The following is a 25,911-nucleotide window of genomic DNA, read 5'->3' on the forward strand; positions in this document are numbered from 1 at the left end:
CCATACTCCTTTTTTTCCCCTCTAGTCGAAGGGAGCAGATATGAGAGAGAGCATGGAAAGAAATGATCCTGGCTGCCCCAGGCTTTCTAATCAAAACGTTACTCCACCAACAGCAATGAGACCGAATCCCATAAGACACCACAAAAGGCTGTATCATAGGAAAAAATGAACATTTTCAGAGAAAGCAATTTAAAGTTTGGAAGTGTATTAACACTGATTGTGTTTGTTTGACAGCCCTGTAACAGTGTTCGGTCATGAAATTGCTGCAGGTTGAACTAAAATCTAGTTTTATGATTATAAGTTGGATGTACTCTTAGAATTACTTACTGTTTATGTCACATGGCACAACATAACATCGTTTTCTTTATGCTCGACTAGTGTTAGCTGTTATCACATCCTTTTGTGACTCCACACTAGAGCGTTGTGGTTCAGTAGCCGGCTGTTGAACTGGAAAAACGTAATCTGACACTCACTTTGTTATTGTGTTTTATCAACACACTACAGTTTGGATATTTTAAAGTATATAAAGAAGGATATTGGTTCGTGATTTTAATTAAAATAGAAACTATAGAAGTAGAAATAATACGAGGTAATAATTTAACTTATAGCTTTCACAGTGTAAATATTTGTTGGGTTTATCAGTTGAATCTGAATTAAATGTAGATTTTTGAGTGTTTAGTCTGGTGATTCTCAAAATTATGTGACCTTTCATGAAATATATAATCACTGGCCAGTTTTTAAGGTACACCTTGCTAGTGCCACATTGGGTGTCCTTTTGCCTTCAGGACTGCTTTAATTTTTCACATCACAGATTCAACAAATTGCTGGAAATATTTCACAGATTTTGATGATTGCAAACATAATTCAAATTTTTCCACATGTTCAGAGAGGCTGTGATGATTTCAATTGTCTTGTGTTGCACACGTCACCACTTCAGCAGTGGTCTTTGTATGTGAGATCATGTTAATTTAAGATGCATGTACAGTACAAGTGTTTTGTAGCTTTTCCTGACCCCTCCTTGTTTGTTGTTGGAATTATAGGAGTTCAACCCAGAAGAGTTTTATCACTTACTCGAAGCAGCAGAGGACCACGCCAAGGAGGGACAACTGATGAAGGCAGACATCCCTCGATATATTATCAGTCAGTTGGGACTGACCAGGGATCCACTGGAGGGTAAGAAATGGGAATAATAGGTTTCAGGTTTTATTCCAGAGGTGTATATATAATAGAAAATATGAAAACAAATGAAAGTGTAAAGTTTTTAATTTGCAAGAATGCTTTCCAACAGATGTTTGCTGGTTTCAGTTGTTTACTTTCACTCCCAGAGCTGGATAAGTAGATCAATACCACTTGTGTCTGAGTCCAGATTTGATTAACCTACTTCTCTATAAAAGCCGAATGCTGCTGGAAAGAGCTAGCCTGGTACTGTTCAAGGGGGGAAACTGAGCCACCAATACAACTGACTGTACAGATTAGCATGCTATGCCTGTTAATTTAGCAAGTTAGCATAAATAATGTAAGATTTTGGTGGGAGTTTTGTGCTATAACTCTCCAGTTCAGTGACTTCACATAATCTTAGTATTAAACTGATACAGTAGGAAATAGTGACACACTTTAACAGCTTGATGTTTTTGCTTTAGTATGTTAGTAAGATTTGGCAGCAGTCGTCGTTGCAAAAGTGCATTTCATTTAGCTAACGTGGCTTCTCACTTGTGTCTTTTCCTCTCATCCTATCTGCAAGCATGTGAGAGAAATCCACAGAAAAAATGTTTCATCTCTATTTTGGGTGGTGGCAGTATGAAGCTTTAAAAAGTGCCACTTTGAGATATTGATCAGCTTTTCTTTACGTCCATGATGAGGATATATTGAGATGAAGAGTCTGAGCTGCTTGGATCATTTGCTGTCTGGTGGTGCGGCTGCAGTTCTCTTTTTCATTCATCATCATGGCTCGAAATCAGCCCCCAAACTCACAGTTCACTATTCCCATCTGTTCAGCCACTCCCAGTCTAATCCATCAAGAGCTCGCATTAGCTGATGGGTTAAATGGCTCAGAATGACTCTTCACAATAAGCCACGGTGCTTTTATTTCAGAATTCATGAGAGATGTATCTGGTTATGTCTTTGTGAGTTAATCTCTTCTAACAATGTGCCTGCTGATATCTTGATCTTGCACTTTCTTTAGCACCTACATTGTCATGCATAGGCACACATGCGCACCCACATAGCTGCTTACACTTTCGCACTCACATTTCTTTTCTTGGTTTCTCACACAGAAACAGTGTCAAACAGACACTGGCAGAATATACAGTTTCCAGCTCAGTGACTTTTATCTTATATAAAGTTTAGAACCACAAAGGGGCTTTCAAAAGGTAATTATCATTCAATTATTTCAACAAAACAGTTGTGTAATCAGTGTATTCAAGCAGCTGTCACATACAAAAAATGCAAGAACACTGGAAATTAGCTGCCACTCCTCTGCCACTGTTCATGAGGGGAGTAAGAACAAAGTGAAGAGGAGGGAAATCTGAAAGAGAGAAGAAAAATTAATAGAAAGAAGCTGTTTTAATTCTCATATTTTACTTTGTGGGATTTGGTCTGTAGCGGTTGAGAGCTGCAGTTTTTCTAACTGCTCACAGCGGTGTGGGGGGCCTAGTGTCGCTTTTTATTGTCACTTCAGGTTTGTCTGTTAACTAACACGTGTCCCAACAGAAATCGTGGGCTTTGACAGCTACGACAGTGAGGGTCCGCACACTCCAGAGACCGATGACTCAGCAGAGGTGACGAAGAAACACGCATGCACAGACACAGGAAACAAATTACCTGTTTTGTTTTGTTTTTAACTTTGAATTATAATTGTAAAACTCTGGGGATTTCATCAGGGAAAAGGGAGAGCCATCAAGCCACCAACTGAGGAAGACTTTCAGACCATAAAACTGATCAGCAATGGAGCCTATGGGTGAGTAATTGATTAATACGTCACTGATCACACATAGAAACCTAATCGTATCCAATTTTTTCCTTGAGCTTTAAAACTAATCCAGTGGTTAAACTTGGTAAAGCTCATGAATCTAAAAACATTTATATTCGAGCTACAATACAGATATATTGTCTGTCTTTATGTTACACACAGGGCAACAGCATGAAGAATTTGGATCATGAAAACATCCAAGAAAGCTATTTATGAAGAGATTTCTAACAAGCTCTAACACAAACGGCAGAAAGATTGTCAGACTGAACAGCAAAGATCTAGAATTGGACTTGAATGTGTATAAAAAATATTTGTTCAGTCTAAATTGGAACTGGTCAAATCCATCAGGAGCAGTGCAACAAATATTTGAAACATTCTTTCAAAAGTGGATGCTGGTGCTGAGTTTACATGTTTGTCCCTCTGGAGCCATTAATTTGAAAAATTCATTAGCCAGTTAAGCTTTCAAAAACTTTCCACTCTGGTAACTTCCTGTTTTAAGACCGGATGTACATTTCCGGTAGCTTTATTTTGCGGTCAATCGCTATTGTGAAGATGGACTCCAAAATCATGGCCAAAATATGAAAACAGAAAGATTGCGTTAAGTTACAAAGAGCAGAAGGTGGGAACACTCACCATTGCTGTGTCATAAAAAAATCTAATTATCAGTTTTGACGTTTGAAGAGTGTAGATCGATTGGTTGTTTACATCACTCAACACAAGCAGAACTGCATTACAAAATGAGAAGACACATCGTCCACATTCAGAAGCACGTCTCTGTATAGTGACAGTTCTAATGATTTAAACAGGCAAATGTTCAGCATTCAAACTACAGGCGAACATTAGTCAAAGCCAGATGTCTCCCCGTTATGTCGACATCAGCGTGCACAGTCAAGTACACACCTACACAGCACATCAACAAATCGTGAAAAAAAAGTCACAGGATCTAAAAAATGAATGAATGATTGCTGGTAAGGGTCTCGATATATCAGTATTTACGAAGGGTATGTTGTGACTTACCTTCAAAATTCTACAAATACTGAGAAATATCAAATTTGAATCCTTTCTCTCCTTTGCTCTGAGGCGCGGGGGGAAAATATCGACAAGTCGATGAACACCATCCACAGATTTATTCGGTAAATGCCCAAGACGTCTTGAGAAATATAAATCGCCGCTTGATTCATCCATTTGGTTGACTTGTTTTGGAAAACCCGACCGTAAACAAGGCGCGAATATCACGCCGGAAACTAAGCGCTCTACACGAGTTTTCCCACCAGAAGTAGCATATGCTGAGGCGCACATAGCCTATTACAGAATTTCAACCTCTGGCTAAATTTCACCAGTTACACTCTTGACTTAAATGCTCAAGTATGGTGGACCCGAAAGGTCAAATGCACAACTTAAGAAAATACAACAAAAAGAAAACACGCAAAAGCACACAAAATAAAATAGAACATGATTAAAACACGACAGAACTAGAAAAACACAACTGAAGTATTTTTAGAGAGATAATAATGTGACGGACCAGCTGCGGATGTAACAAGCTAACACTACACGGCTAATAGCAAGCGTATCTACAGTGTTATATGAATCATGCGAATAAAAAAAAAAAACATTATCTTGCATCTTTTTCTTCTTCTCCTCACAAAACTGATGAAGACTTTTAAGCGTGTCTCGGTGCAGTCCTTTACATATTTTACTTTTTGTAACCGCTGCAGTTGGTCCTTCAGATAAATGCCTCATTTCTGTTGTGTTTTGTGTGCTTATACAGCGTTTTTTCTATGCAGTCTTTTTCAAGTTGGAGTGTATTTTGAGCTTTCAGGGCCACCGTACCTTTGACTATAAATAACTGAAATTTATAACTTCAAAGCTTCTCAAGAGCGCATTTGTCTTAAGTAAAGCCGAGCAATTCACATTTGCTACATGTTACTTCAGTAGTCCGATGACAACTGCAGAGTGCTGTGCAGGTGGAGGCACTGCCTTTTCACCCACGTGATAGCGCTATGTTAGGACATTTAACATTCATCCGGTGACATTTTTTTCCTGTGCAATTTAATGAACTTCATGTATTTGATGCATGAAGTCTCCTTTATCCTTGGCTCAGCTCTGTCATGCTGGCACATCCGTCATCTTTTTTTTAGTCTATTTTTTTTTAGCAGGCTACCACAGAGAGACAGATAACCATTTACTGTCATGCCAACAGCCACTTCAGAATCACCAGCTAACCTAACCTTTTGCTTTCAAGGTATTCAAAGCACTTGTTACACTGCAAGCTGCATCCACAGACACTATTTTGTTCATGTATGTGGGGTTCAGTTTCCTCCCAAATCCCTGACAGCAAGTTTTAAAAAAACAAAAATGTTTCAGATTTCTACAAGTTGACATCTAAATGGTTGAATATGCATGATTTAACGATAAGATCACTCAGAAAGCAAGACTAGTTTACTGTAGAAATTACATGTTCTTGCCTTTGTCAACAGCCATAGTGAAAGTGGCCAAGATCTTGTGTTTTCAAATTGCTAGTTTGCTTTATCAAACAAGTGATCATAAAACAGTTTATGTACCAGTTTTGGTACTTGTGTCCGCCTGTAAACGATTTCCCTATAATGTAATCTGCTGATATGTTGTTACTGCTGCAAAGCTGATAATGGTTTCTGTTCCCAAAAAAAAAACAAAATCATAATGCCCTGGGTTCATAAATTGAAGGTTGGTAATCACTAGATTTTCTATTAGCATAATGATCCCAATCATGCATCCAAATGAATCAACATTTAATAGAAAATGTTACTGGGACACGGTAGCAGTCACTGAAGTCCTCAGGATCCTGGGATGTAAAGAAGACAGTGGCACTGTGAATACTAATATAAATACTAATGATAATACCGGAAATGTGAGCAGGAGCCAAAAATACCAACTAAAAGATGATGAAGCTTGGGAAAAATCCCTGAAAACTTGAGTTAGATCACAAAACAACAAAGGTACTTCTATTAGTATTACCAAAAATAGAATTTGGTGGTTGTAAATTTTTGTTTAGATAAAAATTATTAGCAAGGTTTTATGTATTTTTAGTGTTAAAATATATTATATTGTCTTGTAATGCCATGAGGGATGAAATATAATTGGCACGGCACAGGAAAAAAAAAAAAGAAATAATAAATACAGACACTAAAAGCAGCGCTTAATCCTTCATTCTGTCACAGAGAATAATTAAAACACACAGAGAGATTCAGATGGGATGTATTTTAAAATGCACATTTGACATGTTGTCAGGAATCGGGATTGTCGGGGTTCAATGATTTGAAAGAAAAGAAAATAATAATACATTTAAAATGCACTTCACAGCAAAGAGACGGCCAGTGGGGATGTAAACACACGAGTAACATATGGTCTCCTCTCCACCTTGACCGGGTCACATGCTGCTGCATGTTAAAGGCTGTCAAAAGCTGAGTAAGGTGGATCAGCGAAGAAAGAGTTGTACTTGGCAGGCCAGCATTATTCTACCATTATCTACCCACGAGAGAAAATGGGTTATTTTTCAGGTGTAGTTCAAAAACTCTGTTCAGGATCAAACATAAAATGAAGATTACGAGCTCGGGGGTTGACATTTTGTGCTGGAGGTTTTCAAGTCTTAATATCCTCCTTGATGTGTCCACACAGCCACACTTTATTGAGCTCGTGTCTGAAAGGAGATGAAATATCCTCTGCAGTTTGTACCACCTGCTGTTTTCCTCAATACCTCATTTCTTCTGTTCTGTACTCTTCTGTCTCCCCTGCGTTGCAGCGCCGTCTACCTGGTGCGACACAGGGAGACACGCCAGCGTTTCGCCATGAAGAAGATCAACAAGCAGAATCTGATCCTGAGGAACCAGATCCAGCAGGCGTTTGTGGAGAGGGACATACTCACATTTGCGGAGAACCCCTTCGTCGTCTCCATGTTCTGCTCCTTCGAAACGCGACGACACCTCTGCATGGTCATGGAGTACGTTGAAGGTAAGGGGGTCGGCTGTGGTTTTTCACTAGATCTGAGTTCAAATTGATAAGATCGCATGAAGCTACTCTAAACACGTGCCTTGATTTCTTTTTTGTTGTGTGTTGGTCAAGTTTGTGCCTTGTGTGTAAAGTAACACATTTCCTCCCTGACTCTTTTACATCTGTGAAATAACCTCCAGCACATCAGGATGCGCTTTTCACGCCACCTTTCCTTTGGATGCTGTAGCCATGGCCTTTTCTGTTTTATCTACATTTTTTATTTTAATTTTCATTCAATTCCTGGACTTATTTTTTAAAATTGTGAATAAAAATTGCCACCTGAGCCTCTGGCTTCTAAACCGAAGGTCAAGCATTCAGGAAACGTGCAGTGAAGTATAATGTCTCAGTTACAAAAAAGGGCAGGGGAGTTTTACTGGCTCACGGCTAAAGCTCGACTCAGTTTTCCTTCTATTTGTGCTGAATTCTATTATTTTGTCAAGATCGCTGTTGATTCACAGACACACTGAGCTGTCAACGGTAGGTACGAATTTATGACTCATGTGTGATGGCAGTGCCAAATATGGATGGCACAAAAATTAATTAAAAACCCAAAAAATAGAAACATAAAAAGCAAATCGTTTTACTAATTCAGAAAAGACTTAATGAATTTGTTCTCCCTAATCAGAGCATCAAAATATGTCTTTCTGGGGTTTGGCACCATTTGTTTGAAAGTTTTAACACGTCGAGCATAGATTTATGTTATAACTACAAAATCACATTAACAGTAACGTGTGTTGTTTATGTGATTGCAGGTGGGGACTGTGCCACTTTGCTGAAGAACATCGGGGCTCTGCCTGTTGAGCTTGCGAGGATGTACTTTGCTGAAACTGTATTAGCCCTGGAGTATCTGCACAACTATGGGATCGTCCACAGAGACCTCAAACCCGACAAGTGAGTGTTTAAAATTTATATTATCAATCAATATAATCACTTGTTTAATTACACCTGTTCAAATATATTATTAACCAATCATATGGCAGCAACCCAGTGCATTTTGGGTTGTAGACATAGTCAAGACTGATGGCCTGCACAGGGTGTACCTAGCCTTTTACCCTATGACAGCTCGAGCCCCGTGTGATCCTAAATCATAAAAGTGGATGGAGAGATGACTGAATGGATGATAATAATAGTAATAAAAACGAATAATAATAATAGACATGGACCGAAGCCTAAGATAATGCAAAAACAAAACATCCAAATTTTTCTTTAACAAACAACCCTTGATAAAACTTTAAAAGTCAAAAGCCTGGATCGCTGATCGGGTGCATTCATTAATCGAATTGGCAGCTTACACATCTGGAAAGGCACCATCAGTGCTGAAAGGTATACACAGATGTTAGAGCGGCACACGCTCCCATCCAAAGGTCTTTTTCTGGAACAGCCTTGTATATTTCAACAAGACAATCAAAACTGCAAACTGCATCGAGTGCAACAGCCTATTAAACAAGTCCAGCTGCTGAACTGGTCCGTGTCCAGTGTCCTCTGTCCTTTCACTAACTGGAAACTTAAAAATAATAATGAAACCAAAAATACAACAAAGAAGACCCCAGACTGAATCCTATATGGGAACAGGAGACTTTCCTCTCCCAGAAGTTCAACAACGGATCTCCTCAGTTTCCCGACACGGCTGTGGCCATGGTATTTGTAATGCCTTATGTAATTTGTGTAATATACTGGGGTATTTATAATCAGAGGTATTTATATCTATTAGAACTATTTTGTCATGTTTTGTAACTTTGTAATATACAGTATTGTATCATTTAATTTACTTTAATTGGTTCGGTACTTACTGTGTCGGAGCTTCTCTGACTGCATATTTTCACATAATCAGAGCTTAATAAAGTATTCTGATCATGGCCCAGTCCCAACTTCTTTTTTTCAACATGTTTAATGTATTTAATTTCCTCAGTTTAAGTATTTGATGTGTTTAATGTTTTCTATTGCAGATAAAATATGGGTTTACAAGATTTGCAAATCGCTGCATTCTGTTTTATTCAGATTTTACACAGCTCCTCAATTGCTGAGGGATTGGTTTGGATTGCTTTATGGCTTATAGGTGTATAAAAACTTCTGGTTTTGGTTTTGTTTGGGGGGGCTTTTCATGTCATTTGCCAGAATGAATGCCTGTTTTCTCTCTCCTTGTAGTCTCCTGATTACCTCCATGGGCCACATTAAGCTGACTGACTTTGGCTTGTCGAAGATGGGCCTAATGAGCCTCACCACCAACCTGTATGAGGGACACATTGAGAAAGATGCCAGGGAGTTTCTGGACAAGCAGGTACGGTACCCACGACCTCACACCGGTCGCATTAAACATGTTAAAACACGAAGTACAGCATATCAATGTAACATGGTAATAATTAATTTCACTTTTTAATTAGTAACTTTATGAATGAGGTGCATGTCCACTTAGAGGCTAATTAGCTGAATCCCATTTTAAAAAATCCTTTTTTCAACCACGCATGCAAACCTGCCAAGTCATCTGGCAAAATCAATATTATCCGAACAAAGATGCTGCATTATAATGCTTCCTGTTTAGTCTGAATAAGTGAATCATTAATGCCCTCCATCTCCATAACAATCCTGTTTTGCAATTACAGTAATTGTTTATACTCTGAATTAAACCAGTCATGAGCAGTCAGATTGGGCCGCGTGTCCTTTTCATCTTCTCAGTGGAAGCAAGCATCTGTGTTTCTGCCAGTAATCAGCTCACATCTGCAGAAACAGACTGCAGCTTTGTGGTGGAGATTATGGCGGAGAGAGAATTTCTCAGTCAGTCAGAACTTTTACTATTGGGCTGTCCTGATGTGTCTGATATAATTTGTCCACAACTCTTGTTTTGGATAGTTCCCACTAGGTGTCACTCAGTATTGATGTACTGTTTGTTTATCCAGAACACTTCCATTACATCCACAGTCAGGGGCGTAATTTCCAGGGGGGTTAGGGGGGTTATGACCCCCCCCAATAAAATTATTAATTATCTTGCATAGATAGGCTGTTGACTTTCTTTACTAATTTCAGTTATTACCAGCAAAATAGTTGCATGTTTAATCATCTAGGAATTTATCCAGATTTATTTATTTATTTAGACAGAGATCTTGACCCCCCCAATGTTCAGCACAAAGTTACACCGATGTCCACAGTAGCAGCTTATTTTTATTAAGGATGATTAACTTGTCTTTCTTCCTCTTTCTCTCCTTTTCTCATTTTCTTTTTTCTTCCATTCCTCCAAATTGTCTCAATCATTGCTCACAGGTTTGCGGTACTCCAGAGTACATCGCTCCAGAAGTGATTCTCCGCCAAGGCTACGGGAAGCCGGTGGATTGGTGGGCTATGGGGATCATCCTCTATGAGTTCTTAGTGGGTTGTGTGCCTTTCTTTGGAGACACTCCTGAGGAGCTGTTTGGACAGGTCATCACAGGTGAGGAAACTGTGATAAACCTATGTTGCTACTATGTTTTAAACGCCTTTTCAAACTGCAAAGATTATAAGTGGTTAATGATAAGTGTACTAAGACTTAAAGCCTTCTGTAAAGGTTAGAAACCAAAGATTTAAAATTCTGTTCCAGAAACTAAGTATGTTTTTTTTTCTTTTATTATTATTCTGACCTTTTTCTCTCTGTTTCTTGTGCCTCTGGTAGATGACATAGTTTGGCCAGATGGTGATGAGGCCCTGCCTGCAGATGCCCAATCCCTCATCTCTGCCCTGTTACAGACCAACCCTCTGGTCAGGCTCGGTACAGGTACTGGTTTGCTCTTTCACTTGATATCTGATTTGACATGTGCAGCTATTTGCAACAAGAATAAGAATGCAAAGTAACATTAAAAGGAACAGGTGCAATATAAAACAAAAGTATTTTGGGTCTTGTTTCTTTTTGTGCACACAGAATATGAAGCTAAAGCTAGCCACTGGCTAGCTTAGCTGAAAGACAGATAAAGCCACCTAAAACAAGCTGTGGCTTTAAGAGAGCATAATAATCCTTCACCTCTTGACACAGACAGGAAAGCTGTTTCTCCCCTGTCCACCTATAACTTTCTGGCACAAGCGTTTATATAATGCATAAAAAAGTATCATAAAAAATCTTATCATATCCACTTGGCATTCTGCAATATATTTTACATTTGTTCTTGAAAGACTATTCATCTCATTCATCTTTATTTTTGGATGAGGGTAACAATTAATGTTGTTTGCACCCCCACCACCAGGGGGCGCATTTGAGGTAAAGCAGCACTCCTTCTTCAGTGAGCTGGACTGGAACAGTTTGCTGAGACAGAAGGCAGAGTTCATCCCTCACCTGGAGTCAGAGGAGGACACAAGCTACTTTGATAGTACGTGTGTCTAGATTTATGTGAAATGACATTAATATTAGGTTCATGGGTTATTTAAAGATGTTCTGACACAACCCCAGCCGGAAAATCACATTTTATCTTCTCTGCCTCTCTCTCTCTCGTGTCTGCCAGCTCGCTCTGATCGTTATCACCACATCAATACGTACGACGAGGATGACACCAATGACGATGAGCCAGTGGAGATCAGACAGTTCTCATCCTGCTCTCCTCGCTTCAGCAAGGTCTGTCTGACTTTGCCTCTCACTTTTTTTAATCTCTGTCTCAGTCACTTTTACTTTTTTTTTCCTCACTCTGTCACATTTTGTCACACAGACATCGGACAGGATTAAATGAGTGAAGAGACAAGATTTTTAGATAAAAGTAGGTCATCCTGTACATAGTGTAGCATCTGGAGGTCGGACCAGGTCTCATGTCTGCTGCTAATAACTCTAATTGGACTCACTCCGCCATCATCACTGATGCTCTTTTCTCTTTCTATTTTAAGACAGTCAGGGTCTTCCACCTGCTATTTTTCTAATTCCTCACACTACATTTTTTGCTGTTCCTATCTACAGATGTGTTATGATCCAGACATCTTTTTAACTATATTTATAAGATAAGATAAGATAACCTTTATTAGTCCCACACGTGGGAAATTTGTTTTGTCACAGCAGGAAGTGGACAGTGCAAAAGTTATGACGCAAAAATTAGAATACAATAAGAATAAATACAGTACACATTTGTTTTCACATTCACACTTTCTGCTTGGCTCCTCCAATTCTGATCTGTGACTCCCTCTTCTGTCACACTTTCTCTCTCTGATGGGATTTTCTCACCTCATGCTGTCTTTTCATATCTCTTTGTCTAACTCGCTCTGCCTTCCCTCCATTTGCTCCGTCCACCCCTGCTTGGAAACAGAAAGTGCCTCAATGAAATCCCAATTTCAGTTAAATTTAAAATAACGTTACAGTTAGCGTTGCAAGGCTGTTTGGCAGATTTTTACAGGTATTGCACGTGAACAGAGACATCTGCCAAGCACCCTGAAACGACAAGATCTGTGGCAAATACACTATTACACTAATTTAATGTACTGCTGTAGAAATATCATTATTAATAATGATAATTTAATCATAAACTACTTTAATTATTAGTTAAGTGGCTTAGATAAGCAAAAGTCTGCTGGTTTGACTTGGTGTGAAGACTGGGTACTTCTCTCTTACTTGTGTAGCCCTAAAGATAAATCTCTGACATTTGGACTGAGAGTGAGACAAACTTTGGTATTTTATTTGAAAGCTTTCTGACATTGTCCACACCAGACTATGAGCACGGGAACAAGGAACCTTACTCGGAGCATGCAGGAGGGAAAGCAGATTGTCAGATAAAGACTAAAAGGAAGACAGGAATGTTTATACACAAGGAAGTGATTACTGATTGGCAAGGTTTCCAAACTCAAAATAAGACAAAACCCAGACACTGTGACACCAAGCTATTAGATCATTATCCAAGAAATTCAAGAACAATTTAATTAGTATTGTAATGTCGTTCTGCAACCAACAAGGGCGTGAATGCAAAACTTAGACCAGCACACTTTTAAAGTAGGTTCGGTGACACTCATTAATCTTTTTTCTGCATGCTATAACAGAATATCATGTGTCACCTCATACATCAGTGTTGCTAGACCCCTTTTTTGGGACAAGTGCCCCAGTAAAATCTCAAGCTTCAATTTTAACAAGCACTTATATTTGGCAGGGGATTTGTCCAGAAGCCGAGGAGCATTTGCAGGTGTGTCCGGGCATGGAGGCTGCAGTGAGCAGCCAGTTATCCATGGATCAGCATTCTGGCTGAAACAAGAATCAAAATGAATGTGCATCAACACAGTTAGGTCACTTGAATAAGGGTCTTAGTTAGGGGAAGTTTAAATAGCATGCTGTATGGCACAAGGTGGTCTTTGGACACCTCTCTCCAAACTTCCTCCTTACATACTGAAAACAGTTTGAATGTAATTTTTAATTCATCACACTGATTTTCAGTCCTCAGCCTTTTCTTCCTGTTTCCCTTCTCTAAAAATGGGCTTGTTGACAGACACTTTTCCACTGAGACCATTTTTGATGAGGCTTCAGCAAACAGTAGGTTGGATAACTGAAGAGCCAGATGCATCTCTCAGGTCCTGTGTCAGATCTTTGCTGGATTTTTTTCCAGTCGCAAAAATGCTATTTTATGCCTATCAAACTCTGCTAGCGCTGTCATTTTTCATATTCAACTAAAGAAATTATCAATTTTTACGACATACTGCTAGTATCGAAGTGCCTGAAGGTACAGCGTAAAATTGATTCTTTGCTAAGTTAAGTTGCCTGTTATTTGTAGACACAACACTGGTTGTTCCCTTGAATTAGGTGTCTTTTAATGTTTGAGTGATTTATAGAGTTAAGGGGATTCATAGAGTTAAATGAAAAAAAGTATCAGGTAGGACTGGACTGAGAGTGAATGACTGTAAATGAGTCTAATGACTTTAAGTACCTTCAGAACGCCTGGAGAACTGTTGCTGATGATCACTTTAAAAATACAAGAAAATCTGACTCCTTTGAAGCAAAATTAGGGGTTTTACATAGTGCTGTATTGTCTTGATCATCTTGAACCACTAACAAACAAAGATAAAACTAGGTGATAGAACAGAAGAAACTGCTGCTAAATGACTGTGGTGCATTTAACAAAAGAAGGAATGCATGAAGCTAAGAAATTGTTTGTAGCTGTTAACATTGTTTTTCCTGCTAAGCCGATAGCTCAGTCTTCAGCTGATACTTGTTTCCATGGTGCACTGCAGAATATTCTTCAGGCTTTCCTTAACACAGCTCAGTTCTTGTCCTCCCCCACACAGCTTAGCTTTCCTGTGTTACTCTGCACATAATAAAGGCCTTACAATTGAATTATGCACATGTCTTTGTGGTACGTTAATACTCACTTGCATGCAGAGAAAACATTCATGCTGCTGGGAGTGTCTTTACAGTAGTGCAAAGCTTCTTAACCACTTAATTTGATAATAAAAAACCCCCAAAAATACTGTACTTAAATTCATAGATTAGTGATATTGTAATATTTCTACAATATCTTCTAAAAACAGGCAGCTGAGAGATCCACTTTATTTTTTTACCCTAGGTGGGCCTTCCTGACACAATGCTCCCAAAGATTTATGCCTCCTTCTACTCTCAAACATATGTTAGGCAAATGAGTTAACTGCATTTTACTTTTAGATGCACAGTGTTCCCACGGTTAAAACCCCACTGATTATATAGCACAGTAACCATTTGCCATGATTACATAATGCACACAGACTTGCATCAAAGCAAACTGGTTAATAAATTCCAAATGGACATTTTCTCCAGTCTTGCTCACTCACATATCTGCAAAAGCCAAGGTGGAAATTTGTATTTTTGAATTGAAGCTGCCAATAGTGAAAATTACGACTGCCAGAATGTCCTAAAATTTAACAGCTCATAATGTTCTCCTTATCAGACTCTTAAAGTATTTTGGCCAGACTGTGACACATAATTTTCCACAGAAATTGCAAACCTGAGCTGTTAGAGGCTTCCTAAGGAGGCATATATGCATGTTTTAAAGGCTGAATCATCTAAAAGAGTAAAATCTTTTTTTTAATGGTCTGCACACATTTTGAGCTGGCAGACCACATTGAAAGCTAAAACCTGGACCGAGATGCTCCATTAACAAGTCCTCCATCGATTTGGCATTTCAGACTCATGGCGGGCGGTTTTATCTCCTATAACTGAAATTGCAGTGCGACCACAGTTTGCTTGGGGATTCAGGTGTGTTATACAGCACTGGATGTAGCCTCAGGCAGTGATTATGAGTGAGCTACAGACGTTTGGTGAATATCTGATTATTTTATTTGTTATACTGCTGGCTCTATCCTTTATGCAACTTTCATACATAAGCAGACCTGTAAAAATAAACTGAAGTGCAAAAGCTGGTGAAATTTAAGGAATCTGACATCTTCCCCACTGGTTGGCTGTAGCTCAGGCAATGCAGCGGGTTGCCTTCTAATCAGAAGTATCGCTGGCTCCTCCTGTCCATGTGCTAAAATATTTTGGGGCGAGATACGGAAACTGAAGTTCTTACCAATCCATCGGTCAATGTTAGATAAAAGTGCGTATAGGTGCACTCGGTGGTTGGCCAAATGACACTTGTAGTCTAAAGCACAACGAGACAAAAGGTGTCAATGATAGTACCAGTCCATTTATTTGTGTATTTTATGCCAGGTTGCTACCAGAAACTATAGACTGAAAAGATTGAGTTTCCAGGTCAAATGGGGACGTGGCTCAAAGGAAACTGAAGTGGGATTGCATAGTTTTCTATAGGAAAGCTATGCAAACTATGCACTCGCTTAATCTATAACCTCATAAATACCTTCCTGAAGAGACTTCAGTCTTGACAATCATACTGAATACTGCATGCTACTAATTTTGTAAGTTATGTTACCAATTAGAGTAAAATAGATGATAAAGCAGTGTGCGTTTTAGGCTGGGCAGCTTTGTGAAGTTGCTGGTTTCAGGGGAAAAAAATGACATCAAGCTTTGGTTGATGTCACAGACTTTTATCTACAGTCTGTGCCAAAAACACACTATCTCCACCTGAACTGAATAATAAAAACCATCATATCACCAGTAATTGTTGAAATAAAGGCATGTGTCTGAAACAAATTCACACAGAATGTATATCTGCAACTCCAACTCAAAAGCAACATTTCTCCTGAGCTATTAATCAAAGCCAACAGACCAAATGCTCATCGATCTGACTGTGTCCCGCTGCAGGTGTACAGCAGCATGGAGCATCTTTCTCAGCTGGAACAGAAAGCTACGTGCTCCGTGTCCCGTCGGGAACACAAGGGCCCACGGGAGGACAAGGTAACGAAGAGAGAGAGCATGGGCAGCTTCAGCATGAGGGACAAGAGCTGGAGGACTGGATCCCCTGAGATGTGAGTGGTGGGCAGCACTGAATAAGGTTCAGTTTATTGTAGGTATGACACAGTAAGGAGGGGTGTTCTTTACACCTAAGCAACGTATGAGGATGTTCATGAGGTGATTCCCTGAAGGTTTTTTCCTTTTGGCAGCCTCACTTATTTCAGTTTGTCTGGAGTTTTATTTCCATCTCACTCACACCAGTTCTGACACTCGTTGTATAAAAAGATCTTTGTGTGAGGATTTGCACTCACTTTGAGACAAAAACAGCATCAGATCCACCCAGTCTGAAGGAGGAGAGCCGAGTTTGATTGGTGCCTCATATGTTTCTGTTCAACAGATTCATTAGTTTTATTCCATTTCATTAGTTTGAGTGCAAGTGGTTCAATGATACTTGTACCCTCGATTCTGAAGCTGTTTCAGTTCCTAACAGACACAGCTTATTAGCTCTTCGTCTGTTACAGGAAACGCCTGCCTCAATCTTAATATTGAAAACTAAAGACCTCTAATTAGCTTGCATCAATCATTTTAGTTTGTAGCTCGCATAAATGGAAAATTTACTCTCATTGTGAGATCTAATTCCTTCATACTGTGGTTTGCATACACAGGAAACAGATTTCCATTACTTCTCATGTCTCCATTTCACCTCAGGCTGTTTGTCGGGATTGAAATCACTCTGTATTCACACGTGAAAGGAAATAACTGATAGGTTCTGTCTCCATAATAGAAAATCAAGAGACTCATTATTTATTACCTTACATATTTTCTCCCCAGCCAAAACAAATGGACATTATCTGTATCATCTCTCTCTTCAGCCAAGTGTTTTTTCTTACAGCTCATTATTTAATTATGATTTAATTAGAAAAATAATAAAAAATACATGATCTGATTGTGTCCTGTCTTTCTCTGCTAAAAAAAATCACTGGTGTTTAATTACTGCTAATTCAAATGCAAAGTGAAGTGATGTGGTTCATTAACTAGAAAGAAATGTTTTCCTTAGAAATTTTTTAAAAAAGTATCGTCTCAGACTTTTTGTCATATTTCTTAAATTGTGAGTTTTTATTATTCCTAGTCTAGAATCATAGACATTCCCATCGGCTGAATTTTTGTAGAATGGTAATTACCAAAAGCAGGGAAGGAAAAGCAAAACACACCCACACAGGTTCTGTAGGGCTGTAATAGTCATTGCTGCACTGTTAGAGCAGACAGTCACTTGCGTGGTTGCAGAGAAATTTGTGCCATTACCTTCTCTGACTGCATCCTTCTCTTACAGGAAGCGCCTGTCCTGTTCAGAGTCCCTCTACACAGAAGGTGATGCGAGCCCTCCTCTTGGTGCCCGACGACGCTTCTCAGCTCTGATGGACACGCATCGTTTTGCCTCACCTCTAGAGGGCGAGTCCGAATTCCTGTCCCGCCAGAACTACATGAAGGTCCGTGGCACTTCGCTGGACGGGACTACTGTCCCCTCACCGAGCCTGCTGGAGCAAAGGAACAGTCTGAAGGAGATCAATGGGGCAGGTGTGTCAGCAGGCGGGAAAGCCTCAAAGATAGTGAAATGTTTGCAAGGAGAGAAAGTGACAGATTTTAGAGCAGATAGACAAAGCAAAAGAGGTTTTGCCTATAAGATGGCTACTGTTGAGTCAGCTGAGTCATTTTTAACATTGTTATTAATTTGTGTGCTCACAGACAAATCTCCAAGGCCAGGAGAGACACCGGGCATTACCACAGCCATCACCACATTATCCCCAGGTCCTGCAGCAACCGGCCGGGATGTGATGACTCCTCTGTATGACCCTCTGGGGCCACGAGCAACAAATGACTTGGTCCTCCGGAGGGCACGCCATCAGCATTTGTCTGGTGAGGGAGAGAAGCGAAACTCCAGAGCAGGCAACAAGGTCATTAAATCAGCCTCTGCCACGGCCCTGTCTGTTATCATACCGTCAGGTAAGAAGGGCAAGGAAAGAGACAATGAAACATTTAATAATACTACTGATACGTCATACTTATTTCTCCTCTTTACCGTCTCCTTGCTTTTAGTGGAGCAGCATGGCGGCTTCTCCCCGCTGGCCAGTCCCATGTCGCCCCACTCTTTCTCCTCCAACCCTTCGTCACGCGACTCTTCACCCAGCAGAGACTTTTTCCCAGCAGTCAGTGTGCTGCGCTCCCCCATTACCATCCACCGCTCCGGAAAGAAATATGGCTTTACTCTCAGAGCCATCAGAGTCTACATTGGAGACAGTGATATCTACAGCGTACATCACATTGTTTGGGTAAGAAACTCTCAGACATGTATTAATGTTGTAGCTGAACTCCATAACCTCACGCAAAGAGGGATGGCCTGTGTTTTGATTTGTGAGTGTGCTTTTAGAAGTGGAGCTGCCATTAAATAGGAATCAATAATTTAAAAAAGGGGATTAAACTGAAGGGAAGCACTTAGAATGCAGAGCAGGATTAGGACGGCGGTAAAGCTGGACAATAGGGACATAACAAGATCACTGCTGTTGAACGTTAGAGCCACTTTTCTAATCTCACCATACACAAATATGCTACATAATCTGATCTGAAAATATTTGTCTTGTCTTGAGATTTACCAGTGAGAATCACAACATGAGCATTCTGTTTACATGGAGGTGATTTTCCCCCTTCCGCAAACTTGAATCTTTTTTGCGTTTTGGCAGCATGTGGAGGACGGTGGCCCCGCCCAGGAAGCTGGCCTTTGTGCTGGTGACCTCATCACTCATGTCAACGGGGAGCCCGTCCACGGTCTGGTCCACACTGAAGTAGTGGAGCTCATCCTCAAGGTCAGCAGGCTTATTTATTCTCAGTTGTTCCACGCTGGCAATATAAATAACCAGCTTTCAATTTCAAGAGAAGGCTTTATGTAAATGGGCTTGTCAGTGCGGAAATTATTATTGCTCTTCTGTGCAGAGTGGCAACAAGGTGACGGTGACAACCACACCTTTTGAGAACACCTCCATTAAAGTGGGCCCTGCTCGTAAGGCCAGCTACAAGTGCAAGATGGCCCGGCGAAACAAGAGGACGATGGGCAAAGACAGCCAGGACAAGTAGGACAAGTAGCTGCTACACTGCACTTATACAACGACTCAGCTGAACTCTCGCCTCAATAACATATTTTTCATTATTATAATGGCTATAGACCAAAGAAGAGTTAGCCTTACTAACTGAAGAGCTTTACGTGTTTTGCTTTATTGATTATAACAGTTTTGTGGCTGAGGTACACATTATACATTTAAAGCAGAACCTGATTTCTGTTTATTTTAATGTACTACAAAAAAAAATATCTTCGGAGACTATAACAAGACTTCGAAGTCAGTAACTGCTTAAGGTCAAAGCTATCTTGAATGCAGCAATGACAGGAAATTTGTCAAAACACTAACCTGAGTGGTTAGTTAAAAACAAAATGTCTGATATGATTAAAATAATAGAGAATTAATGCAAAATTGTGCAGTGTTTTTGAGAAATGCTTAGCAACAGTTTAAAATACTCAGTGTACTGTATGTAGCTAGTACGCATTACTTGCAAACCCATCAGTACTGTGCTTTTAAACGAAGTTAATAAATACTGTAAATTACTGTCGGTTATTTTTGTTCCCAATTCAGACCTTTCTTCCTTCTTTAATTATTCTCTTCTCTATCCCGCAGTAAGAAGCGTAGCTCCTTGTTCCGCAAGATCACAAAACAGTCCAATCTCCTGCACACCAGCCGCAGCTTGTCCTCCCTGAATCGCTCTCTGTCCTCCAGTGAGAGTCTTCCCGGCTCCCCAACTCACAGCCTGTCTGCACGGTCTCCAACTCAGGGCTATCGCTCCACCCCTGAGCCCTCATACTTGGGTAGGACACTGAAAATAAACAGTGCACAAATTAATTTTACTTCCTTGGGGGTTTTGACAGCTTCACTCATCTTTTCTGCTCTCTGCAGGTGCGTCCTCTCAGAGCAGCTCTGCAGCATCCAGCACTCCAAACTCCCCGGCTCCCTCACAGCACATGAGACCCAGCTCACTGCACGGCCTCTCCCCGAAACTCCATCGCCAGTATCGGTCTGCCCGTTGTAAGTCTGCCGGTAATATTCCACTGTCCCCGTTGGCTCACACGCCCTCCCCCACCCAGTCTTCACCTCCACCTTTACCAGGTCACACTGTAGGGAGCTCCAACACAACCCAGTCTTTCCCTGCCAAGCTCCACTCTTCCCCGCCGGTGGTACGTCCCAGGCCCAAGAGTGCCGAGCCTCCGCGATCACCTCTCCTCAAACGCGTGCAGTCAGCAGAGAAGCTCGGCTCACCTCTAACCCAGTCAAGCTCTACAGGAGGGCTGGGGGGTCCACTGAGGAAACACAGCCTTGAGGTGCAGCACTCTGAGTACCGCAAGGACGCCTTCCTCTGCGAGCTTGGGCTCCAGAGCCTGCTGGAGACAGAAGGGGAAAATTTGCCTCCTAATCCTCCCCCTCTACCCTCATCCTCAACTTCCCCAGAGACTGGTGTGCTGAAGCCAGCGAGGAGACTAGGGAGACAGGAGTCACCACTGAGCAGGGAAACACTACTGGCTGGAAGGGAGAGGGAAGAGAAAGAGAGAGGAGTGGAGAGGGAGAAGGAGGCTGGGACAGGATCGCAGTCATCCTTAGGAAGAAAACCTCATGCAAGTGAGCAGCCTTTGAACTCACAAAGCTCTGTACTAAGTGCAGGAACTACTAAAGCTATAACCCCTAGCACGCCTACCAAAACAACAGGGGGTTTAGGTGCTCACAAGGGGCCTGAGAAGTTCACCCAGAGTCAGGCGGACATGTCTCCAAAACAGCTAGACTCCAAGATAGCCAAAAGTCTGTTTTCTAACAGTAAACATCCACAGGAGCAGCAGCTAGGGGGCAGACCTGAATCAAAGCAGGAAGGAGACAACAAGAGCCGGTGTGGTCTTCCTGGAGCTGCCTACAGCAAAAGCTCTGTTTCTGCTCCAGATAAGTCCGCTGGCATCATCACAACAGTGACAGGAGGTCCTCTGAGCAAAACCTTTAAACCATCAGGAGTTGGAGACGCCCTGAGAAAGATGGGGACTGACAGCAGTGACACAAGGACACCAGACCTTGGCTCCAAAAGCCCCAAACTACCAGCTCGGGTCCTCCCTCCTGTCGTTCCCCCGCATGGGCAGGCGCTGTCACTGGCCAAAGTAAGGCAGGGACTCGGGGCTGTCAACTGCTACCGGGGATCACTCGACTGGGAGGACAAATGTCGTCTGGAGGTGGTGGAGGAGCACTCACCCTCTCCTTCTCCTTCCCCAACCGCGGTAACCCCCTCCCTCTGTGGACCTTCCCTCTGTAAGTCACGGCCTGTCTCCCCTGGTGACAAGACAAGCTTCGTCAGCCAGCTGACCACTGTGGCCAAAAACGTCCTCGGGCCGATCAAGCTCGGCTCTCAAGAGGGGGCCAAGAGCAAAGAGCAGCAGTCTAAAGCAGCAGAGGAAAAACAGGGAGGCACAGTGGGAAAGTCTGACTCTCCAGCTGGAGGTCGAGTGGTTGTTGGGGCTGCAGTGGTGACCCAGAGTCCTGCTGGTTCACCGCTAGAGAAGGCAACAGGTAGCAGCCTGCCGAAAATGTGACCTCATGGAGTCCCTAAATGGGACTTTAGTAAAAAGAAAAAAAAAGAAGATGCCTTTTTTGGACAATGCAACAGAAGACTAGCACTTAAAACCAATGTACATTCCAGTTTAAGAGTATAAAATGTTATTTATTGATTCCAATCACTGACTGAATCTAACCTAAAACCAGGAGTAAAAGATCTACTGTAAAGGTGCATTAACTGTTGATTTTCTATTATAAATACTTTAATAAGAGGACTCTAAATGTAATGTGAAACACTTTATCAGATGTATATGTGAGTCTGTGTGAATGCATGTCACATGGTTTGTACTGTACATGTGTAATAGGTACAAGATGGTCAAAAAGTGCTTTACAGATCAAAACATGCTGAATACTGTGAATACCAAATCCAGTCACTCTATTTTTTCTTTCAGCCAGCCCTTTTTTTGTTTTGGATTTTTTTTTATTTTGTTTTTTTTTTTTTTTTACTGCTCGTCAACCAAAGCAGTGAAACAGTCAAATCAAAGTTGACACATCAAACAGTTACTGAGTAAGAAGATAATTGAGCTCTTTATTCATCATCCAGCAGTTTACTTTCCTGAGTTAAACGGTCAGACGAAGCCAAAGCAGGCACTCTGTCAGTGGACGTCACAGCGAGCACAGTCTCGCAATCTCTGTCGTAGGGGATTTTGTGTGTGTGTGTTTGTGTGTGCAAGCGCATGTGCGTTTAGCTACCCTGGGACAATTTCTGGTGGTTCTTGAAGGCCACAGAGGAAAGCAAGAACGTCAGACCTCGGCGCTTATCTCTCCTTCGCAGGATGGGCTACCGCAGCCCTTTTCTTCACTCCATCTCTGGCTGCTGCCACATTCGCAAACACACACTCGCACATCGCCACAGGAAGCAGCCGTGTCAGCAGCTGATTTTCATGCATTTAAATCCATACGCCTGTGGTCACACGAATTAGGACACAAGTGTGTTTATGAGTGGATTAAGAAGCGTGTGACCATGTTTGTGTCTGTTCAAAGACTCGGCAGACTCAGCGAGGGTCATTGGCATGAAAATTCTCCTCAAAATGAGCAGTCAGGATCCAGTAACAGTTAAAGTATTATTTTATTTTTTAAGCAGGAAGGAAATCCTTCCCCAACAAATCAAACCGGCACAGTGAAGGTTGCTTGGGAGACTATAGCATGTTAAGGCATAGAAAAATGTATTATGCACATATGCAGTGAACCCCGTGTGTTGTTTTCAGTCAAATCTGAAAAAGCAGGCAGTCATGGATGTAGCATACTATAATCTACTTGTTAAAGGGCTCTATAGCAAAAGTAGGGTTTGTGCATACATGGAATATCACATCGAGCCCGTTCTCTTTAAACCAGGCTATCTACAGTGTAATCAGAATGACTTTGTATTTAGGGACTTACAAGTTAGCTTGTCCAGACTGATTAATATAATCCTCACATTTTGCTGTGCAACGTACAGATAAAAGTGTTTGTCAGTGATCTCAGCAGGAATGCTGGGAAATGTTCACAGGAGACACACACACACAAAAAGATGTTCCTCTCTCATTGGTCATAGTCACTTTCTTGTAATTCATGACTATCCAGTGTACATAATCTTATGCAAATCCATGTGTGAGAGTAGGTGGCTAAACAGATTAATCCAGATGTGATTGTTAATTGTCACTTTCTGCCAGTGATTAGATTTTTTGTAGATATTCAAGGTTCTAAAAACATAAAAGGGAAACTGATTCAGCCAACAACAGCATGTAAATCTGACACCAATGCAGAAGTTCACGGATTAAAATGTACTTTTACCTCCAAACCTCAAACAAGTGGTTCATCTGCACAACATATCTAGTGAAAGTTTGTCTCGGTCACTTCCGACTGGGTGTTCAGTGTACAGTTTAACGAAGAGCAGCCGCTTGTTGCTTTACATTGTTGTATCTGCCTGGAAATCCGCAACAATGAGCTTAAGACTGCATAGAGCTACAAACCAGGAGGCTGATCTCTGCTGTGTTGGCAGCAGTTTTTTCACATAACCATTCATGAATATGAAAACATATCCCATGCCTTACATGCTTGGCAGGGATTTCTTTTCCCATTTGACACACTACTCTACTGCCCTCCAGTGGTTAGCATCAATATCAAATATTTGAAATATCATAATCTATTGGAGTGAGTGTTTCCTTGATGAAGTGCAGAGCACTGATTTGATGGTTGTTGTTAGCCATACGGTTACCAAATATGCATTTAAAGTTCTAATGACAAAATATTTGCAGTAATTATAAAATGAACACTTGAAACATGAATTATTAATTTTCCGTTGTGACTGTTAATTATATCTTTGTGAATAGTTACGTTTTTAAATATACTGTCTTATATTCACAGCAAGGAGTTCTTTTATACCTTGATGTAATAAAGGAGTCATCAGGTCATCTCAAATCACCCGATTAAGAAAACAAACTCCTGCAGTTATTGTATCAAAATTCAGGCCTTTTGCTGATCAGTGGTGTCTATAATACATGTTTTAAAATGTCTTTTTCTTTCCGTGGTTGACAGAGAGAGTAGTAGAAATGCACTTTATTTGAAAGAAAAAAAATCTTGAGTTGATGATATTGTTTGTAAGTTACTATCCTGTATACAATGTGGATTCTACAAATGAACACAAAAGTCTGATAAGTATAAAAACATTCCACATTTCTCTGTTCACTCGAAGTGTATTTAGTTGTACCACTGCGGCATTTTTGTTTGTGATAGGTGTGACCTAAATGCAGACACCTGAAGTGCAGTACGTGGAATAAAATTCAGTTTTTGTTCCAAAACTTGCAGGATCTCACTCTTTTTTGGCTTTAACCTCTAATCCCACAGCAGCATTTATCACAGTAAGCACACCTCTGGCTACAGCGTGCAGGTAATTATTAATAAGTTCTTTACACCTGAAAAAAGATGTTCATGTCATCGTAGCTGTTACTAATAGGAGAGCTTGGTGGGTGTTGTTAATTCTGACTTCAGTGTCCTACTTTATGAAAGGGTGTTACCTAGGGGCAAATATGAATCATTTTTAAAAAATAGACCTTCTTTTAGAGCATTTAGAGCCGTCAAAGACAGGTGTAGCTAATAACCTTTCACAGCTGCTGCAGCGCTATAATCTCTGGAATAAAGTCATAGTTAATGTTATTAGTTATCTCTGTGTTTCTCCAGCTGTGAAAAGGTTTATGAAGCTGATTCCTTTGCAAATGAAAAGGCCTCTGATCCTACCAAGACTCAAGATTACAGTTAGCTGCATTTATTAACAAAATAAAATGGATTGGAATCTTCTGTCAACAAAACTGTCATTGACTAGTGGAGAAAACATTCACATCCTTTAAGTGTCTAAGGCCCATCTATTTTCTACTACTTTTGGAGTTGCAGGGAGGCTGGAGAATTTCCTAGCTGGTACAGAGCAAGAAAAAAGGCACACCTTGTACAAGCTGTGAGCCACTACAGAGACAGACAACCACACACTGACATCTGAGCCTACAGTCAGTTTGGAATCACCAGTTAACCTTAGGGACCAAGTCTAGGGCATGATGTATGTGTAACCTCCACACGTGAAGCCGTGTTAAGACGGAACTAAACAAATACTTGCACTACTTGTGCATATTCGCACTGAATTCTTTTCTTAGAATAAGGATAAATTAAATCAAAATAGTGTGCTTGAACTAGGGCATCATGGTGGTACAGTGGTTAGTCCTGTTGCTTCACAATGAGAAAGCCCTGGGTCTGACTTAACCAGGCCAGCTGGGGCCTTTTCTGTGTAGAGATGCATGTTCTCTGTGGGTAGTCTGACTTTCTCTCATAGTCCAAAGACATGCATGTGAGGTTAAGTGGTCTACCGTTCTGTGATACAGTAAACTGGCAACCTGTCTGCAGTTTGCCCTATAACAGCTGTGCAGCTGTACAGGTGCAATAAATTATTACTTTCATAGCTAATTAATTAAGCAATGTTATAACCATCAGTCTAACCCCTGAAAATCAAATGCTTGGAGGTAATT

The 25,911-nt window shown here is 40.8% G+C and overlaps 1 protein-coding gene across 3 annotated transcripts in view; it reads left to right on the top strand.

Annotated features, from left to right (window-relative positions):
• The window catches only part of mast1a (microtubule associated serine/threonine kinase 1a), an 81,218-nt gene extending 56,521 nt beyond the window's left edge, over positions 1 to 24,697 (top strand). For all 3 annotated transcript variants that reach the window (XM_086296042.1, XM_086296043.1, XM_086296044.1), the window contains 18 exons: positions 1,041 to 1,173; positions 2,710 to 2,777; positions 2,880 to 2,956; positions 6,747 to 6,955; positions 7,747 to 7,885; positions 9,140 to 9,272; positions 10,250 to 10,415; positions 10,635 to 10,736; positions 11,200 to 11,322; positions 11,455 to 11,564; positions 16,146 to 16,309; positions 17,566 to 17,810; positions 17,979 to 18,236; positions 18,330 to 18,562; positions 18,971 to 19,093; positions 19,221 to 19,357; positions 19,955 to 20,142; positions 20,231 to 24,697. In XM_086296042.1, the coding sequence (XP_086152168.1) occupies positions 1,041 to 1,173; positions 2,710 to 2,777; positions 2,880 to 2,956; positions 6,747 to 6,955; positions 7,747 to 7,885; positions 9,140 to 9,272; positions 10,250 to 10,415; positions 10,635 to 10,736; positions 11,200 to 11,322; positions 11,455 to 11,564; positions 16,146 to 16,309; positions 17,566 to 17,810; positions 17,979 to 18,236; positions 18,330 to 18,562; positions 18,971 to 19,093; positions 19,221 to 19,357; positions 19,955 to 20,142; positions 20,231 to 21,897 (4,275 nt within the window). In that variant the 3' untranslated portion in view covers positions 21,898 to 24,697. The remainder of the gene's footprint in view (positions 1 to 1,040; positions 1,174 to 2,709; positions 2,778 to 2,879; positions 2,957 to 6,746; positions 6,956 to 7,746; positions 7,886 to 9,139; positions 9,273 to 10,249; positions 10,416 to 10,634; positions 10,737 to 11,199; positions 11,323 to 11,454; positions 11,565 to 16,145; positions 16,310 to 17,565; positions 17,811 to 17,978; positions 18,237 to 18,329; positions 18,563 to 18,970; positions 19,094 to 19,220; positions 19,358 to 19,954; positions 20,143 to 20,230) is intronic.
• The last annotated feature ends 1,214 nt before the right edge of the window (positions 24,698 to 25,911 follow it).

Source organism: Aulonocara sp. 'chitande type north' Nkhata Bay, linkage group LG6 (genome assembly GCF_057382095.1).
Source record: "Aulonocara sp. 'chitande type north' Nkhata Bay isolate Kocher_YH1m ecotype deep benthic linkage group LG6, A_spYH_male_GT1.1, whole genome shotgun sequence".
NCBI classification, from domain to species: domain Eukaryota; kingdom Metazoa; phylum Chordata; class Actinopteri; order Cichliformes; family Cichlidae; genus Aulonocara; species Aulonocara sp. 'chitande type north' Nkhata Bay.